The sequence below is a fragment of the Tachysurus fulvidraco genome, chromosome 1 (genome assembly GCF_022655615.1).
Source record: "Tachysurus fulvidraco isolate hzauxx_2018 chromosome 1, HZAU_PFXX_2.0, whole genome shotgun sequence".
Taxonomy (NCBI): Eukaryota; Metazoa; Chordata; class Actinopteri; order Siluriformes; family Bagridae; genus Tachysurus; species Tachysurus fulvidraco.
This window is the reverse complement of record NC_062518.1, coordinates 31,554,010-31,574,952: the sequence shown is the minus strand read 5'-3', so window position 1 is coordinate 31,574,952 and position 20,943 is coordinate 31,554,010. Positions and strand designations below refer to the sequence as shown.

General features: G+C 37.3%; 1 protein-coding gene across 1 annotated transcript; it reads right to left on the bottom strand.

Moving 5' to 3' along the window:
• Positions 1-465: 465 nt before the first annotated feature.
• Positions 466-18,382, bottom strand: tspan5a (tetraspanin 5a). The gene is made up of 10 exons (XM_027169398.2): positions 18,026-18,382; positions 11,728-11,778; positions 9,398-9,544; positions 8,610-8,780; positions 7,186-7,311; positions 5,865-5,912; positions 5,088-5,204; positions 4,329-4,390; positions 1,298-1,337; positions 466-1,205 (listed from the first exon to the last, which is right to left on the bottom strand). Exons 1-9 carry the CDS (start codon positions 18,107-18,109, stop codon positions 1,325-1,327), a joined length of 819 nt encoding a protein of 272 aa, XP_027025199.1. The 5' UTR covers positions 18,110-18,382; the 3' UTR covers positions 466-1,205; positions 1,298-1,324.
• Positions 18,383-20,943: the final 2,561 nt, after the last annotated feature.

The window sequence follows — 20,943 nt, the reverse complement described above, 5'->3', positions numbered from 1 at the left end:
TAATATAGCCACTGACTGACGTTTACACTTTCCAGGTGAGTAACTTCAGGCGTGGGGGGTGTGTGTGTGAGAGAAAGTGTGAGAGAGATTGAGTGCTGTGCTGTAGTATCTGCTGGGGGTTTTACACCAGTGAAAAATGTTACCAATATACACGACAGCACTAAACATTTGTTCATGTGTACTAAATCAATTGAAATATGTGACAGTGTTGCAGTTAATAGCATTTTTATTACCTTTCAGTTACACAATTCATCCAAACACTCGAGAGAACCATTTATTTCCCTTCCCACATCACCTGTAAACTAATCTGGGAAATGTGGTCATGTGAAGCAGAATGAGATCCATAAGCTAATAATAGGGCTGATTATTCTCACTAATAATAAAATGATGTACTGCATTCACTAGACTAACTTCATACATAATCCTTTCCTCGTCTCATCAATAATGTGACACAATGTGAGCAGGTGAAAAAGACTTTGTTTATTTGATAAAATGGTTAAAGAACAGCACAGAATCAAGATTTCACACTTCCTCCAATAACAGTTAAGCTGATTATAGTAAGTCTGTGTTACAGAAACATTCCCTTATACATTTTACATCCTTATAGTTTACATTACACATTTCTGTTTATTATCTGACATTTCTTCTTTCTTCATATTAATTCCATTTGACTGACTGCTTAAATAATCTGTATTCTTGTTTCCCCCATGGAAAACCACTATGAAATAACTCTGAAAAATACTTAGTTTTATAGAAAGTGTGCCCTGAACACTTTTTGAATTCGGTTTATAATCTAAATTGATATTCCCTGTTTCTGACATTACATCTTTGCCGGGACCTCTGAACTTTTCGATTGGTTTATAAATCATTTGAAGATACTTTCATGGTACATCCTGCTGGTGTCAGAGGTTGTTCACTGAAGATGATGGACTTTCACCTGATATAGAGTACAGGTTCATACCTTTTGACATATGACAGAAAAAATGCTCATCAAAATTGTAATGTGTTGAAAAAGAAATAAGAAGTCACTGTCCAAAAACTGGACCAAAATAGTTTCTTCAGTATAATAATATCTATATGTGTGTCTTTATGGAACATTAACAGGTGAAAAAAAATGTGGTGTAAGAGTGCATTCTAATAGACAAACACGTCTGATGAACTTGGCATGTTGAGTTCAGCTGCTGGGGTCATTATTCCTGTGTCCTCTTAAGTACACACACACACAAAAAAAAGTTTGTTTTACTTAAAATAGTTCTGGCTTTACAGTGTAAAAGTGTGTTTAGTAAAAGTCAGTTACCTGTGTATAAATGAAGGAACTTTATCTTCATGTGAACAAACTGCAAAGTAGAAAAAAGAGAACAAATGAAGAGTAGGAAAGAAAATCAAATCATCTGATCAGCTAGTTGAAGTAGAGTCGTTATGGCGGTTTGCTAATACCTAGAACACATGCAGGTTAACTGTTAACTCAGAACAGCAAGGTTCTGATGCTTTATCTTTTCACACTGAGGACAACTGAGGGACTCATACACAGCTATTACAAAAGGTGCAAACATCCTCAAGAAGGAAATACACCATGGTAAGAGCCAGGGGGATGTAAACTTTTGTACAGAATGATCAGTGTATATATAACTCCAGGTATATTACACTACATTTAGTATTCCACATTTTTTTGCATTGATGAACCAAAATTGCTTTCTTACACTTTAAACTGATGTTGGCTTGCAGTGCATTATGGGAATCAATGAGACTAATGCATGTGAAGACCTGAATATAACCTCTTACCAATATAACTAGTATCAAATGGATTCTGAATTAAACACTAAAATGACTGTGGTTGCAGTAAGTGGAAGAGAACACACTAAAAGGTCCAGTGCTTTTGCTGCTTGCTTCAGGGTTGAAGCTAGTCATTGCTGGAATAATCTACTCCATGCACAACTCTGTTCATTTTAAAAAGCCCAAATTATACACATATAACACATTCAGAAATCATTCAACCTCCTCTCCTTCATTTCCTGTCTGATCAGACATTCCCAGACTGTTAAAGGTTTGTGTCAGTCTGAGGTTCCATATCGTGATGCCACCACCACCATGCTTTAGTCTACAGCTGGTCAGGTGATGAGCAATGCAAATCATAAAAGTTCTATTATGGTCACATCAGGCCATTTAATCCTGATTTCTGAGTCCCGAGATTCCTTAAGGTATCTTTTTGGAAAACTTGTCGAGTGCCTTTTATGGCAAGAGCTGGCTGTTAGTCTGTATGGCCATAAAGGCATGAGTGGTAAAGCGCTGTAGAGACAGATATACAGAACCTCTGGAGTTTTGCCCACCAGCTGTGCACATTAGGATCTGAAAAGCTGGAGAAATTCTTAATTTTTTCTTCCCCAGGTCTACTGTATGCCTTAGCACAATCCATTCATGAAGATTGATTCAGTATGTGGGGATTTATACAGACAAAAACACCCCGAATGTGGTCAATTAACTGAATTGACCACATTTTACTGGAGTACTTTTAAATCACTATTTTAAAAAATACTTAAAGAATAGATAAAGTAATAATAAATGAAGAATTTAAAAGTAGATTAAAAAAGAAATAATCTACTGATAATTTAATAATCTTTTTTTTTTTATAATCACATTGTTTATAAGCAGTGCATGAATTATGCCTCAGGTTTGGCTCTATACAGTACCCCAGCACATGTTGTGAAGAAAATGGCTATTTAATATAAAGGTCATCCTACTAATATGGTGTGAACCATGTAAACTCACGGCCCTTTTAATATCGCTTCGAATAGTTCAGGTCTACTTCCAAAAAGCCATTCGATTTTTCTGAACAGCTCAGGAAAGTTCTCCAGAATGAAGAACGTCTTCTTTTTTTGATCAGTGCAGACGTCCACTGATCTTATATCACTGAAGGTGACAAGCCACTGAAACTAGCAAAAGTGGCTGCATTACAGACCAAGTCGAGCATCACCAGAGAAAAGATTTAAAGATTCCAGACAACTAAGAGCTTAAAATTCTAATATAATTTCTTACATTGTTCATATCCTTGTGTGTGATGCTACGGTGTAAAAGCAGCGATTGCTAAATGTTTGATCCAATACAATTTCTTCTTCCCATTCTATACTTTAAGGGAAAGTTAGCCACAGCTTGCGGTTTCCAGCTACTAAGAGTTTCCTTGGTTTAGACTGGATCACCTGAATGTTTGACAAGCAGCTATTTCTTTTGTTTTCATTTCTATTTTATTAGCAGCTTCTAGCGTATGAGAAGACCATCAGCAAACTAGGAATAGTGAGCTGACTTTTCCTTAGCCTAACAGATATTGTTATGACACATCCAATGTGCTGGAGTACAAAGCTGAAACAACAATAAAATAAGCTGTCCAAATAATTACATCCTACTCTGTAATGCTTATGAAAAAAGTGTTGGTGTGAAAACATCCATAATCTCGAGGAAGGCAAGATTCATATGGACACGTAAAGGAGACTTAGGAAAGCAACTGGCAAAGAGAGCGAGAGATGCTGGGGTATCAAAATAATAAGCCTGCTATTAGGGAAAAAAATCCATACTAAGTAGGTCTGTGGAATTGATTTTTCAGTTAAGATGTAGTGCAAATGTCCCTGTACATGTTAACCTTAATACTCACATCATACTTAGATGTGAGTAATAACAAGCTAACACTGTAAAACTTTAGCATGAGCAGGTTTGATTCAGTTTTATTTGCCGATCACAGCACAATCATTCAGTCTTGTGGTTATTTCCATGTCTAAAAGGACATTGGTAAAGGTTTCTAAGTGGCCTACAATGGTACCCACCAGGTGAGCACCTCTCTGTACACTAAGGCTTTCTCTCTGGAGTTGTACAGGGGGCGATGGGCGGAAAAGGAGGAGGAGAGGTGGTGCTGTTTATCAGCTTGCTAGTTAAATAGTTAACGGTGTTAACGTATGACTGTTATAAAATAAAAGTATGATAAAATCCTAATGATGTGTGCAAATGAAGCATTTACAAAATCATTTGTATCAAAAGAAAATAAACTACACCAGGCATCTAGATTAATTATATTTATATAAAGCCACACAGAAACTAAATGAGTATTAAAGGCTCATTTGACTTTCTTATACTGTATGATCCTCATTCTGAGAAGCCTCCAGCATTAGTTTCTTGTACTTGAGGTCAAATCTGAATTTCTATAAAAGCAGAAGGAAAGGAAACGAAGCAGGCCTACTGAGGATACAGTGTGGGTTAGTGTGCAGTGAGTTGCTGATGCATGCAGAAGAATAAGCAAAGAGATCTTCACTAATTATGTTATTAGATTGAGCAAGTTCACTTACCAGCTCGCCTGCACAGCTTCAATATCACTCACTAGATTTTGGGACAGGCATATACCAAAAATCTGCCAAACAGAAGGCACATTTAGACACGTTTCTCATCTTATATACACATTAAACCAAATAATGTTCTTCTATGTGGGAATAGAGAAAATAGCGTTCAAATAGAAATGATTAGAAAAGGTAAATAGATGTAATTTATGACAATATTTATGACACATTGTACAGAGTGATCGTATCCACTCACGAGGCACTTTATTAGGAACACCTGCACAGTCATGCAATGACCTACTCGGACATGTAACAGCAGTACAGTGCATTAAATCACCTGTAAAGTCTGCACAAGTTGTGTGATACAGTCCTGCCAACATGGACCGTTTCTAATATCTTGTGGTATCCATGTTACAACTGAGGCTGTTTTGAGCAGAAGGTCACCCAGTATTCATGTATTGTTCCTAATAAAGTGCTAAATGAGTGTATATTTGCACAGGTTTAGGGCCTCTTCTTCAAGTCAAAGAAAATCACAGTGTACAAATACATTCTACATCTCTGTGGCAAAAAGTTGGGTGTGAAGGCCAGATGTCACCATGTAGTGGATTTAACGGCTTGATGGTGAACACTGCACTAAATCACCTTGTACTTATACAGTGACAGATACAATGGCATTCATATTTATAAAAAACATATATAAAGGGGTAAGATGTTGCGAAGGTGAAAAGTCTTAGCTATAAATACAAACACAGAGGGGTTCATGAAGTTCACCTGCAGCAGGGCAACTCCTATAAAGATGCCTGCTACCACGGTCAGGTTGTCCTGTAACCACTTCTCAAACTGAGGCACACAGCCCTTCACGTATATGTAGGTCTTTTGCTCGTCATCCTACAGAAACAACAACATATTTATGTAATTACATTTATTACATATGACTCTTGCAGAATTGTTGACTCTCTCTTATAATGTTTATAATATGATTAAAAGGTAGCACAATGTTCATTTTCATTTTGTTTGGTTTGCAAGCAATAATAATAATAAATAATAATAATAATAATAATAATAATAATAATAATGATAATAACAACAATAGTAATATTATTAACAACAACAATGACAATAACAACAGTAATATTATTATTATTATTATAATAAACAACAACAGCTAGAAGACAAAGCAGAAGATGAAGACAAAGAAGACGAAGACAAAGACAATGATGAAGAAGAATCATCATCATCATCATCATCATCTGTGGTCTGATTCCTGGCCTGCAGAGGGCTCCACATGCCCATTGTGACATACTGGATCATTTACTTGCAACAGATAGTAGGCCCCCTTAATCAGGGCAATTTCTAAAAATTTTCCAAGGGTGATCAATTCTCATTTTTGCATCCTGTAACCCTACACAATCTGTGTATAAAGATGAGAAAGATCGTTTCCATCTTTCCATGTTACAATAGAATGTTTTCTAGTGTTTTTATAAAATGTGACTTCATTCTCCTGAATTTGAGGAATGGACTGCAGAAGAAAAGAATAGCTCGACGTACCAATTTAGCCCGGACATCATATCCACATTGTGTATTGATGACATCCTCCTAAAGAAAGGGAAGTAGTGCAGAAATAATAGTTCCTCTTTAGCACAGTAGAAGGCATTCATAAGATTAGACATATAAGGCAGTACTGTGGTACATGTGGGCTGGTTCTGCTGGATGAAAAAGGCTTCTTCTGTTATGTTCAGTATTTACTCCAATTTGCAGGTTAAGAAAATCCTAATTTTGTTTTCCTGTCATTTTCCTATTTAACTAGAAAGAACAGTAAATGCTACACATCTACTAGGACTGACTGGTTTTTCTTTCCTGTGTGTAATTAAATCACTTCAGCAATCAGCCAAAATGTTTAACGATTTCAGATGAAGAGTTACAGCTGATTAAACAATAAGAGGTTGACAGCTCATGGCATATTCTAATAAATGCTCTTTACCTTAAATGGCCTTCTCTGACTCACTTGTTTTTGTGTTGTAATCTAAAAAGACAATCTGTAATCGGATTCTCCTGATAATTCTCTGTTTTGAGATTTATGGAGTTTGATAGAGTGATGTTTGGTGAGATCTAGGCTTGGCTCTGTCCTTATTTCACAATACAACTCCTCTTTTGGAAGGTTCCTGCAGTTGATCACTGCTATGCTGAAGAATATCAGCTCAACATGTCCTCCCCAGAGGAGACCTCAGTCTAACCTCAGCATTTCAGCTCGTTGCACGATATATGGTTAACAAAATAATATGGTTATTGCAGGTTTGCACTGTAAGCTCAGTAAGATCTGCTGTGTGGGAAATGTGTGAACTCATCATCCATGCACTCATTATCTTGTAACTTTACTAGTCTAACTGCTGTCTATGACTCCTGAGTGGCACAACAGATAAGAATTCGTCCTACGTCATCTAATTCGCCTCCTGTCATTAAATCCTACATCTGATATTTGTATCCTGATGATGTTGTAGTCTTCTATGACTAGGAGTCTCTATCTCTGTCTCTCTCTCTCCGGTTAATCAGAGCGACGCTAGCCAATCATATATGTGGCAGATTACTTGTGACTTATGAGGTACATTGTGAGTTATATGAGGTACATTACAATACCACATATAACTGCGGCTATTATATTAAGTGTTCATTCCAGTATTTTCTGAACATGTAATATAGAATATGCAGTATGCACCAGGTTGCACAGATGCACTTTATGTGGCTAGGACTAACTTACTTAAGTCCTTAGCTCTGTCTTTGTTCTATATAGCACCAGAGTCCTGGAGAAACGGTGTCGCATTTCACTGCGTACTGTTCCTGATATCTCTACTCCAACTCATTTCTCTCTTACCGCTGGGTCCTTGGTGCAGCAGGAGAAAGGAACGCCACACTTCTCTCGGCTGGGGTTGGTGTCTGTGCAGTTGAAGTATATGTTCATATTCCAGTCACTGGCTCCAAATGCCCCACAGCACTCCCACTGCACACATCAGATCATCAAATACTTGAAAAGAACATGAGAATCACTCAGATGTTTACTTAATGCTGAAAGAATTCCTAGTTAAAAGCTGGGAGTGAAATGTGTTATGAAGGTCTTCAGAGGAGTAGGAGTTACTCTTAAACATAAAGTATGACAGTGGCTTTGGCGTAAATAAACTGAGCAGGCAGTACAGCATGTAGTATGTCCTGGTTGTGCCTTAATCAGCTATTTCTACATTGCTTCTCATAGTGCTGCTGGAAAGATTCGATTACTGGTCAATTCTATGACTACGACATCTAAATGTGCTCTGCATCATCATCATCATCATCATCATCATCATCATCAATTGCAATGGATCTTTATGGGTGTGGAAATTAGTGTGTGCACGTCCTTTCTGTTTCAGTGCACTCAGCAGCAGAACTGTTTGGCATAATTTCACTCTATAATACGTGCAAAAGTGAATCTGATTCAGTAAAAATAAAAATCTACAGTCGAACCAACAAAGAAACGTTTTTCTTCTTCTTTTTTTTTTCCATTGTAAAACTAATGTATCCACAGTCCGTTTATCTCAAGTATGTAATACATACACTTCTTAAGGATGCCACCTAAAACAATTGCTATGTTAGTTTATGCTAATCTAGAGTGCTTGATCATCTCTGTGACAGCACCAGGCTCCGGGCTCTCTGCTAAACTCCAATACTGAATTATATTCCTAAGTGACTCATCAGGTAGGAGCTGACCTGGCAACTGCAGTCAGATACAAGAGGCCTCAAAATGGAGCTGAGAAGTTGTGTCGTGAAACTACATTAACTATGCTAAAGTGTAAAACAAATGCGTGTTTAATCACATGTAGTGTTGTGGCATCAAAATGTGCGTATACTATATTTGCCAAAGTACTATTGACAGCTTCCAGTTTTCTAAGATGGTTTGTTTAACAAAAAATGAAACATTAACGGATCAATTCAGAAAAACAGATGAGCTTCAGCAACCTGCTGGGATGAACGTACAGTATCAAACCTGTCAGCTAACAATACAGAAAATAAATAAGAATTGCCTTGTGGGAATTCCTCCCATTACAGCCAGTGTGATGTAGAACATATTGCTGTGGTAACTGGCTCCATGAACTGCCTATGAAAAACAGATATACTGCAATTGTGGCATCTAGGTTCTTGTCTTCATCTTCCTCTCACTCTCGGTCTCATTCACACTCATTAAGCAACGTTCACTCTATTGCGTCTTCTGATTCTTTTCTTTTACAGCATCATGCAATGAACACAACACAAACTTTCCACACTTACATATTCCTGAGTGAAGTCGATGAGATTCTGGAGGTCAATATCATCTCTATAGGCTCTGATGTTATTATTAATGAAGAAGTTGAGCTGGTCTTTGATCCAGTCCTTAAAGACAAAGGCAAGAACCCCTGCCGTCAGTTCCAGGAAGAAGATAATCCCCAGAAACACTGAAAACTGGAGTGGGCAGGAAGAACATGAGGTATTAATAATAATAATAATAATAATAATAATAATAATAATAATAATAATAATAATAATAATAATAATAGTTCAAGGCTTAATTTCTTTTTACATTTTTTTTCTAATACTAAAATTACAACAGATGAAAAGCGACATGATAGAAAACTGCTACATAGGAAAACTGGAAAATGTACAGAATAACTGGCATGAGCTCAAAAGTTTAATTAGAGCTAATGAGTCCTATTTCAATACAAGAATGATGTATGAATTTAATTTTATAACTCCATTATTTAACGAAGTTAAACACTTTAATGTGCGGATCTTGTGAACTGTCCTCTTTCTTGTATGTCACATATACACACCTCAGAAATGTGTCACATGTACATTACAGCACAGTAAAATCCTTTCCTTCATATATCCCAGCTTAGGGTCAGAGAACAGGGTCAGCCATGATACAGTGTCCCTGGAGCAGAAAGGGTTAAGGGTCTTGCTCATTGGCATCATTGGCATCTTGTCAGTGCTGGGGCTTGAACCCGAGCTGCCAGTGTTAAGGAGACTAAGATTGACTGTTTAAAGAGGATACCATAGAGATAAAAAAAAAAAAGACTCACAAATTTGAGGAGTAGAGTGTTCTCTCTCAGAGCTCCGATGCATCCAGCAAAACCCAGGATAAACATCACACCACCCACCACCAGAAAGAGCCAGACGGGGTCAAAGCCACCCAGATCAGTGATGGAGGAGATGTTTGAGAGCACGCCCTGACAGAGAGAGAAAGGGTTAGGTCCTGTTCAGATGTAGTATTAAGATCTGATCAGAAGTTTCACACACGTGTCCTGATTATGTCCTCACTGACCACAGGGCATCACATTTCTCGACCAAAGTTTTCACCAGAAATTCCAAAACATTAACATCAGTTCAAAACGAGCAGAGAAAATGCTGTTGCACAACATCTCATTAAACTGTTGAGCAATGTTACTGACCAGTTGGTCAACAAGATATCATACAATCAATGGAAGGCCAAACATTTGCTTTATGAATCTCTCTTCATGTGCTTTTTACACCACCAGCACTGAGGAATAAAGAGTAAAAAAAAAAAAAAGAGCAAGAAATAAAGTCAAATTTACAGACACTTATTCATTACTGTGTGGGGGAGAGTGTAAGAGTCTACGTCTGTGCTGTCAGTGTTCAGGGAGTTAAAAAATTTCACTTGACAGCTTTATGGTTTAATAGTGTAGTGTTTTCTTTAACAGAAACATCTGGCAGCTAAATATAGACTAACAGAACTCTAATACTGATCTTCACACATTTTGAAGTCTAACATCAAGTCAAACACAGCAACATTTTTACAGGATCTCTTAATAAAGCAGTATCCAGTTTGCTATATTTCACCTGTAACTCTCTCTCTCTCATTTTCTACCGCTTTATCCGAACTACTCGGGTCACGGGGAGCCTGTGCCTATCCCAGGCGTCATCGGGCATCAAGGCAGGATACACCCTGGACGGAGTGCCAACCCATCGCAGGGCACACACACACTCTCATTCACACACACATTCACACACTACGGACAATTTTTCCAGAGATGCCAATCAACCTACCATGCATGTCTTTGGACCGGGGGAGGAAACCGGAGTACCCGGAGGAAACCCCCGAGGCACGGGGAGAACATGCAAACTCCACACACACAAGGCGGAGGCGGGAATCGAACCCCGACCCTGGAGGTGTGAGGCGAACGTGCTACCCACTAAGCCACCGTGCCCCCCACTTCACCTGTAACTAGTTCACTAAAATCTTTTGTATTAGATGTCAATACCAAATGTGAAGAGAGTAGCATTATATCCATTCATTCATTTTCTACCGCTTATACGAACTACCTCGGGTCACGGGGAGCCTGTGCCTCAGGCGACATCGGGCATCAAGACAGGATAAACCCTGGACGGAGTGCCAACCCATCGCAGGGTACACACACTCTCATTCACTCACACACTACGGAAAATTTTCCAGAGATGCCAATCAACCTACCATGCATGTCTTTGGACCGGGGGAGGAAACCGTAGTACCAGGAGGAAACCCCCGAGGCACGGAGAGAACATGCAAACTCCGAACACACAAGGCGGAGGCGGGAATCGAACCCCGACCCTGGAGGTGTGAGGCAGACGTGCTAACCACTAAGCCACCGTGCCCCCAGCATCATTATATAATGGAATAAAATATTGATTTATATCATTCTTTGTGCATAAAATTCTTTCATGAGAATTGGCTTTGATGTTGTCTGAAGTGGTTTCAAAAACACGATCGTGTCTGCTGAGAACAGACTAACCCGGCCTGAGCAACCGAAATATCCAGTTCTCTTCCATGTACACGGAGAAGTTTCTCTGTCTTCAGTGTCGACCGTGCTTGTTTTCACAGTTACATCCTCCCCATGCTACAATGTGTTCTGATCAGTAAAAATGTGAAGGCAGGCAATTGAGGACAAATGCTAACTTTCCAGAAAAGATTTTTTTAGGTGCATTGGCTTTAATGAGAAAGACCAAAATTATCTACCACTTAAAGACCGCCACAGTCCTACTCTGTACATTTTGCTTAATATCTGGCTCTTTTTGCTATACAGCACCTAGAAAGCTGAGGTCTGTCATTATACCCACTCTGGGTTAGCAAACAGAGGCAGACAGAAAGAGTTAAAAACAATTGACTTTACTCTTTTGACCTTACTGTGGAAAGATGCTCGCTTTAAACCATAGAAATGTCTGACACCCTGCTGGGATGAATTTAGATTACATTAATAAAATATGAAGATAAAATGAAGACGAATAGAACAATAATAAGAATACACTTTATTATACATTCATGTTTGCCAAATCCCCACTAGCTGAATACAGAATAGCCCACCAACTATAACACTAAGATAGTTCCTTAACAAATGTGTTTTTGACACATTCTTACCTTCTCACTCCATGCCCATAGTCCAATCCCCAGGAAGGCCACCCCCAGTAACTAAAAACAAAACAGAAGAAAGGTTCTGTAATTCAACACTTTATTCTAATATACAACATGTGTTCAGGATTTGACCTGATAAGTTCAATGCAACATCTTTCTTTACAAACAGAAGTCTTGTCTCTCACTCCACCCGGAAAATGTACGGAATGTACCAGAAAGGAAATGAAACCGGGGTCAATGAGAGTGAACGTGTACTGAATTTATGATTGCAACAGTTCACCCTGGTAACGATCAGGCCTTAAAGTGAAGGGAGTCAATGCAAGACATATTAACAAGTACAAACACATTTCCAGGGCGATTATCAACTGATATAATTCTAATACCTAGGTGAGGTTTGAGATGATATAATCTATTGTATTTGTATGAATAACAAGGTTAAAATAATAAGCTTGCTTTCTGTAATGATTGTGTAAAAGCCACGTGTTCACACATGCCTACACCCATGCACAGTTACACACACACACCCAAACATCCATTTATTTGATGTTTATGCAGTATACTATTTATATACTAATGATTGTGATTCTCTTACCTAATAAATGTTCCACATAAAAGTCAAGAGCACACCACTGCTAAGTAACCAACAGAATATGAGGGGTTAAACTGCCAGTGTTCACACACAGATGAGACCAGAGGAGTCTGGTTCCCCTCAATGCTTTATCCTCATATCATCTCAGTGAGTTTTACCTTTGCCACGATCACCTCTGGCTTGCTCATTAAAAATAAATGAATAATTTATGTTCTGAATTCATATATTTCTGACAAAACTCAGTTCAGGTCAATTCAGTTTTATTTGTATAGAGCTTTTAACAGCAGACAGTAGTCACAAAGCAACTTTACAGAAATATCTAGAACCAAGTGAACCGAGATTCAGCTTTCAAAATATATTTACAGGCAGCAATAGTGTGCCAAGCTCTCTAGAAAACTCCAGGAACCCTAATCTTGTAGGAAAATCTGCATTTCTTACAGTGTGAGATTAGGACTGACTGACAGTGATGCTTCAAATGATCAGATTTATTGTTCAGTCTGAAACATAGTGTTTCAAAGAATTTCAGTCCCTATGAGATGACATACACACTGCATACTGACTAAAGGATGTGGAAAACAATATTTAGCCATTCCAATATACAGTTTGCTGCTAGAACAACCTCCGATCTGCTTGGAAGGCTTTTATTAGATTGTAGGGCATGGCTGTTGGAATTTATACTCATTCAGCCACGAGAGCATTCGTGAGATTGGGTGCTGATGTAAAGTAAGAAGACCTAATGTGCATTTAGCATTCCAGTTCATCCCGTAGGTCTCCAGTGGGGTTGAGGCCAGGGTTCTGTGCAGGACACTCCAATTCTTTCACACTAAAATCAGCTCATCTCCCTAGAGCTTGTATGTAATGGAAAAGAAACTGTAAAGCTACAGCACACAAAGACACAGAAATTCTGTGCTTCCAACCAAGAGTTCGGGTAAAAAACACATATGGCCGTGATGGTAAGCGGTGCACAAACATATATATGGCCATATATAGTGTAGTTAATGAGATCAGAAAAGCTCCTGATGCTAACCAGTTTGAATAGGAACCAAACACTAACCAGGCTTTAAATAAAGTTCTTTTTATAATAAATACAGCTGCAGGATTTTTAACACTTTTTTGTATCATAGTACACACAGACACACACACACACACACACACACACACACACACACACACACACACACACACACACACACACGGTCTGACAGTGAGAACACCAACACTCGACTTGACTGTTTAATGTGATTAGTAAGCTGATGCTGTTTGTAAAACAGGGCCTGGAGTGGTTATGGGATGCTTTTGTCATCTCCTGTTTCAATCATTAACGCTGCTGACATTCATATAGGAAATCGGAGTTAAAAACGAATACCTCTTTTCCTAGCTAGATTACACATTTCTGATCTAAAATCATCAATCATCAGTTAATGAATGCCTTTGGGAATACAGAACATTATGGCAATATAAAATGACATGAATTACTTATTCTGCTATATGATTATTATATTAGTTGATATGAATTGTTGACATAACGATATGTCCCTACGTGGGACTGAAGTTGGACAAGGGACCTTTCAAGAGTAAAACAGGAAGCATCCAACTGTGCTCAGAAACCGGATGTTTGGATCTGCTCTTATAACAGCTCTTATCACAACTACTGCACAGAGTCAACATTGTACTTTAAAGTATTTAATATAAGCTACTCGTGTTTTATTTGATCGCACTTCACATGCTATGTACAGCTGAGATGACGTGGTGTGACTTGCTAAGTTATACGCAAGAGATTTTTTTTTAAACCATTTATGACCATCATCATTGGCCAGGTAAAATGTCATAGAATCACTTTTCTCACAAGGAGTGTATTTCCAAGTGTATTTATTGTTACTGCTGTACTTTTTGAAGATGTTTAAATAGGTTTGTTCTGTTTTCCAGATGTGCCAATCTTACTTTTACAAATTTTGTGAACAACCGTTATTTATCCCACATCCACCAAGTTGCCACTGCAGGGCCCCTGAGCAAGGCCCTTAACCCTCAATTGCTCAGGTGCATAAACTGAAATAAGAAAATGTAAGTCACTCTGGATAAGAGTGTCTGCTAAATGCTGTAAATGTAAATGTATTTGCACCCTGTCTGGTGTGTCCAGCTCCATACCACAGATACTGCTGTGCTCCCAAATAAACACCAATTCTAGTGTGTTGTGCAATAAAACCATGACATGAATTCCAGAAGCTGTACCGGGGGATTATTTCTCTGAATGATGCCCAAGACACATTTTGAATATTTAATGTCCTCAGATGTCAGTTTGTGCAGGAGTGTCCAAGAGAGTGAGGCAGCATCTGTGCATCATTGCTACTGTACAAACTCACAGTGATTTGTTCGTTCCGGTTTCATCTTCACCTGAAAAGCTTTCATAGTGCAAGTGAAAATTCTGTTCCTGAAAATAACCTTTAGGAAGTAACAGTTCTAAAAGTCATGCTTATCAGAAGGAAGGAAGTGTCATGCGCTAAATTCAAGACCCACAGCCCCGTTTTATTTTAGAAGTTGAAACAAACAAAGGCTTTTTCTGTTTATTTCTTTCTTTATCTGTTGCTGCATATGTACCAGCTTTGGAATTTGGGCACAGGGTCAGCCATGAAACAGCATCCCCGTAGCAGAGAGAGTTCTCACTCAAGGGCCCAACAGTGGCTTGGTGTTGTGGGGGCTTGAATATTGTACATGAGTATTAAATACAGAAAGGGCCTGTAGTACACTATTGCTCAACATTTTCACACTATCCAGAATTCACAAAAGACACTTTTGTCTGTAGCCAGCAGAAAAGTGTTTCTGTAAACCACTGTATACACACTACATTGTGATTTTCACTTCTGCTTAGATGCTAACTGTACTGCATTTTGATTGTAATTGTAATCGGCACAACAACAAAGTCGAACCTAATGCAATCGAATGTAATCGAATTCTGAGTCTACATTTACATGTTAAACCCAATTAAAGGAACAAAGATTAATTGTAATACAATTTTGGTCATTAGCATACATTTTCCATTCCCTTGTTGTTACATGTTAGAAACTCCGCTATAGATACTGTGTGGACAAGGCTGTTTTATTCGTTTAATCTGTCTAGTTGTATTAAATGTCTGGACACAACAACATGCCCTAAACTGCTACTAAGGAGTCGACTCAATATACTGCATGAACTGCATGCAAAGATATAACCAGGTTATTTCTTGTCCATCTTGTACTATAAATTCAAATAGTGTTTACAGATATTAGGGGACTTTCTAATCGTATTAGCCCATTCAAGAGCTATGCTGGCTTAGGCTCCTAATCAAATCCTCAAGTTATTACAATATGAGCACCTCCTGTACTTCAGTGAGGTTTCCAGGACTGTTTATCTAGTAGGTTTACTTTCATTCTTATAAGGAAAACTGAAACACAGCATTCACCTAGTGAAAGGCAAAGTTAGTGATAATTATACGACCATCACCTTGATGAGACATGATGCTAAAACATTTTGTATATCTTTCCAATGCTTCACTATCTCCATTAACCGTTCACATGAAAGCCTCCTTTGTGTCCTCATGCTGCACCCTTGCATACATTTTTTTAATTGGAAACAAAATGGAAAAAAGCCCCAGAAGACCTACATCATGTACCCAGGAAATGTAATGCAGAAAAACAAAGGACTACATTCACTGGAAAGACCGAACTAGTGGAGCACGACACTGGAGACCCACTCTGATGACACACAGAACATGGGAAGTGCTTTGAAGTGTAACTGTGAAGCTGAAAATATTAAGTGAGAGCAATATGAAGCAAATGTACACCGTAAATACTGCTGCATGAATTATATTTTTTTCTTTTTCTTTTGAATAAAACCAAGCATTTATTAAAAAAAAATCGAAATAAAACAAACCCTTAGGTGTAATTTATGTACTGTAAAGCCTATTATGTTATTGCATGTTATTGCCCCCAAATTTTGGGAGTGCAACATTTCCTTGACATTTTGCTGGAAAATAGGACCAATTAAGTGGAATTTGATTTTTTCTAATAAATTATTTAAGATTGGGTTTGCCTAAGCTAATCAGGATTCTCAGGGAAAAAAGCCAACAGCAGCAGAAGTGTTAGGATTTACAGGAGGCATGAGGTCAATAAAGAGTATTTATTTCATCAGCCGGCAGTGGAATCAGAGTAAGCCTCTAATTTATAGGACACCAAATCTGTACCTGATTTAGAAACTGAATATTAACATTATACCTTAAAGTGAAACCTGTGCACATTTCATGTGCAAGACCTTTCTAACAAATAAGATAAAGAATAATGCACCAGAAAAACACCACAACAGCCTGATTATAAGGCTGCAATCGCACAAAAACCAAGTTAAACTTGAAAGTTCTCATGTTGGATTAAAACAGAAATAAAAATGGTGAGGGTCAGAGGACTGAGTAATGAGTGACGTTACAGAGACACTGTAATGCAGATTAGCTGTAGATAATAAACATAGGGCATGCAGTACTAACAGATGTTAGGTGAGAGAAATCAGCCCTAATGGCATCTCAGGGAGTTTTTCCCTTGCCACCAGCACCTCTGGCTTGCTCATTTGGTGTAAATGTAAATTTTTTACACACACACACAGTTTATAGTAAGGGCGCATTGTCGATGCTCCCAAGACGTTTAAACCAAGCAAAGAACAAAACAAGTGTGCTGGAGGACACACATATACCTGTCCAATGCCATTATTGTTGTTATTATTATAAGCATAATAATAATAATAATAATAATAATAATAATAATAATAATAATAATAATAATAAAATATCTAGAATTTTTCTGTTTTGCTTTCCTGTATATACATACACACACATATATACACACACACACACACATATATATATATATATATATAATGTATATAAAAAAAATATATATATATATATAAAAATAATACACACACAAATTTAAATACTCTGTCCACTATAAAAAATTTACATTTTTAACTGATTTAAATATGGAAAGAAAACCGTCAGGACAGAAAAACAGGAAGATGGTAGATATTTTTTTATTATTATTATTATTATTATTATTATTATTATTATATTTGTGTCCTCTAGCACACGTTGTTTTCTTTGCTTGGTTTAAACGGCTTGTGAGCTGAGAGGGAGATTGAGCGACAATGTGCCATTACTATACACTCCGTTGACATGCTATTAGCTCAGTGGTTTCGAACCTAAGCTCATGAGAAAGGCGATTATGTTTGTGTACAGTAACGCGCTCGACACAGTGAACTCTGCATGCAGGCTGGAAAATACTCTCCTGAGTAAAGTGAAACGATTCCAGGAGGGAAAAAGCGTGTAAAAACCGGACGTTAAAAAGTTTTATTGGTCTCCGAAGGACGAAGAAAAGAAGCTCGTTTACAAGAAGGGGATTTAAAATGGACGGAAGAAGACAATATAGTATAGAATAGCAGGATGAGACGAATATCAGCGTGTTTTGTATTAATAAACAAACCCACCTGACTCAATAAGACGACGTTTGGTCTGTCGGTGTTTACTGGGAATATTTCTTAAAAGAGAAATGTCCTGTTAACCGATTTATATCGTTCCTCGTCGTCTAGACTCCTCTCACACAGACTCCTCTCACAAAGACCGCACCGTTTGGAAATCGTTAAACACGAACAAACCGCCACCCGAGCGCGAGCTTCAAACAAAACAAAATATACACTCACCCAAAATATTATGTTAAATCCAAATATAAAGTATTTGATGCAGCAGCTGACTTCCTGTCCATTGTAATTCTTTCCTGACATCATTGATGCTCGTCCACATAAGTCCTTTCTGAGAGGAACAGTGTAGCAGGTTCAGTTTGTTTACTACCGCTTTTTGTCTAATAGAAGCACCCGCATTGTGGTTTATACACACAGAGACATCATTAAGGATGGAGTCCTTGACTCAGCTAAATATTATAGACTTTAATGTATATATTCACGGGACGTGCGGTCAATCAGAAAGGTACCTGATAAACCCAATGAATCTCGGCTTACTTTCACGGTTAATCTAAACCATTAGTTCTCTGCTTACACTTGACATGGTTGATCTTGATTGACCGAAATCTCGACCAATCAAATGCGCTCTCGCGAAAAAGCGGTAGGCGGGACTAAAGACTGCATCACTGTTATTCTTAGACTTTACCTCAACGTGCGTTTGTTAAATAGCGTTTTTTTTTTAATTAAAAATGAATAGAAGATTAATTAATAATTAAGCACCTAACCGTATGTATAAATTATATTTTTGTCGCTCGTTCAGTGCAAAAGATGAATATTTGATAGTATGGATCCGAGTCATCTGGAAGTAACACACGATTCCTCCTATAAGAGGGTATTACTTCGGTCTCAAAATGGCTCAGTTGTGCAGAGGAGTTTAATGCAAAACCTGCAGGAAGATGTGAAGGTCAGAAACTTCTGCAGGGGGAGACAGCAAACGCCTTTGTGTGATGAATATTCCGTATTTTATTAGTGAGTCGGTTCAGCTGACCAATAAGAGTCGACTCTATGACTTACCAAATGGTTCAGTGCAAATTTTCCCCGAAAACCACCCAAACTTTCTGGTCTTTGCTAGTCGACTGTTTATAATGACCAATTAAGATTACCCTTGTGCTTATTTAGTCTTTCACGATTATTTGAAAGCTATTTCAATGTAATCTGAAAAAAATCTGTTCAATTCAATTAGAGTCGACAAGCTTTTTAGCTGGAATGATTTTTGTAAGAAACATTACACACATAATATATAATATCACATTGTCATTTGCTAGCTAAACAACCTGCTACCATATAGTGCTCTTAAGTGTTTCAGGCCTTATTCTGTGCATATAAATGAGAAAAGGTGAAATTTACATTTAGCAGACACCCTTATACAGAGTGAATTACAACTGAGGTTTAAGGGCCTTGCTCAGGGGCTTGGTCCTGGGGTATGAACCCATGACCTTCCGATCAGTAGTACAACACGTTAAACACTGAGCTACCACATCCCACATTTAATTTGAAATCACATTCAAGTACATTTAAAGTATAACTGACAAAAACAAGCTTCTCAAACAGTGCTCATATTCATGATAATGTACGGGTAAAATTTAATACAAACTTTGCTAAATTTAACAGGTGTTATAATATTACACTTACTGAGAGGAAGGCTAACAAATTAAAGAAGAAACTACAAAGCAAAAGAAATGCTTTTTAAACAGTTAAGATGCTTCAGCCTCATTTTTCATTTTTGAATCTTTTAAATCTCTGAAATGAACAACCATTTTTTGGCATTTTTTGCAATACGAGTTGTTCTTGACAGTGAAGCCATTAACTACAAACCTCTAAAGGAGACCGCTGGATGGCATACAGTGTAAAAAGCAATATTTATTTTCAAGTGGTCTTTAATAAGTTCCAAAAGAATATATGTTTATTGGAAAATGGTTATATTACAGTAATGTAATTTTGCTGGAGCTAGTTCCTTATATAAATTTGTTACTTGATGTTTACTGACACTTTTTTCTTATAAGATTACTATCTATTCTTAACATTATAGTTAAATGAACTGAAAAGTGACAGAATAACCATATACAAGTAATATAAATTATACATAGTTATACATTAGAAAATCCACAATGTCCTTGTAAAAATGTAGGAATTCCTGTCCTCTTGTGGTCAAAAGAGTAAATGTACATCCATGCAGGCTGTCTTTTAAACGAATTCATAAGCATTGCATAAATACTTTATAATGCACTACTGGGGGAGTTATGTATGCTTTAAAACCTTTGAGATGCAGTATATATATATATATAGCTTTGTTCTTATTAATAGCACATTCATAAAAGTGTCCACCTGTCATCTTATCTGCTGAAAGGTGAGTATTTACTGTATCTGAGTCATATAGGAGCATGAAATTAAATGCTGCTCAGTTGAAATGTTGGTGTTTTGTTTTCGTTTAAAACTACCATATAGTGCTATTCTAATAGTCAAGAGGCTTTTATTGTCATTTCAACTGTATTATAGCTGATGCAACTACATAAGACAACAGTAATACATATTTATTTTGAATTATGTAGCTGCATCAGCTGATAAAAATCAGATAGGTTTTTTTTGTATATGTTTGCATGGTATCTTCTACATCTTTGTACACACATTATATATTTCCTTACAACTAAGTATCATGAAAGGGTTAAATGAAGGGTTAAATGATCATTAAGAGTGGTTATCTTTTCTCTCTTCCAGGTCACATAATTTATTTAATATTATCTATTGAGTTTTGATGTGATGCCAGTATTGCTATAAAATATAGTTATGCAATGTTTATGCAATATTTTATGAAGACCCTAATTTTGAACCATTCACATGAAGTCACCTAAACTTCAGTCCCCAGTTAACATGATGGATTTCAGCATCTATTGTAACAAGATGTGTTTCCCATTTAATGTATTCTTAAAGGAGATCATAATAATTGGCAGGAACATGGACCATCCTTAGGAACCATGTTATTATTCGAATACCCCATAAACACTTAATCAAGTCTTATTAATGAGTTAAACAGCTTCAGATAATATATATCTTACTCTGCCAGCACATTAGTGTTGTATTTGAGTAAACATTAAAGTTTTATT

What these genes read in the sequence shown, in the direction of transcription:
- tspan5a (XM_027169398.2), bottom strand. Translation starts at nt 18,109, where the DNA reads ATGATGTCAGGAAAGAATTACAATGGACAGGAAGTCAGCTGCTGCATC. An exon ending in TCGACTTCACTCAGGAATAT is followed by an intron (nt 7,312 to 8,609) that starts GTAAGTGTGGAA and finishes TGATGTGTGCAG; the next exon opens with TGGGAGTGCTGTGGGGCATT. An exon ending in GCTGCACCAAGGACCCAGCG is followed by an intron (nt 5,913 to 7,185) that starts GTAAGAGAGAAA and finishes CCCTTTCTTTAG; the next exon opens with GAGGATGTCATCAATACACA.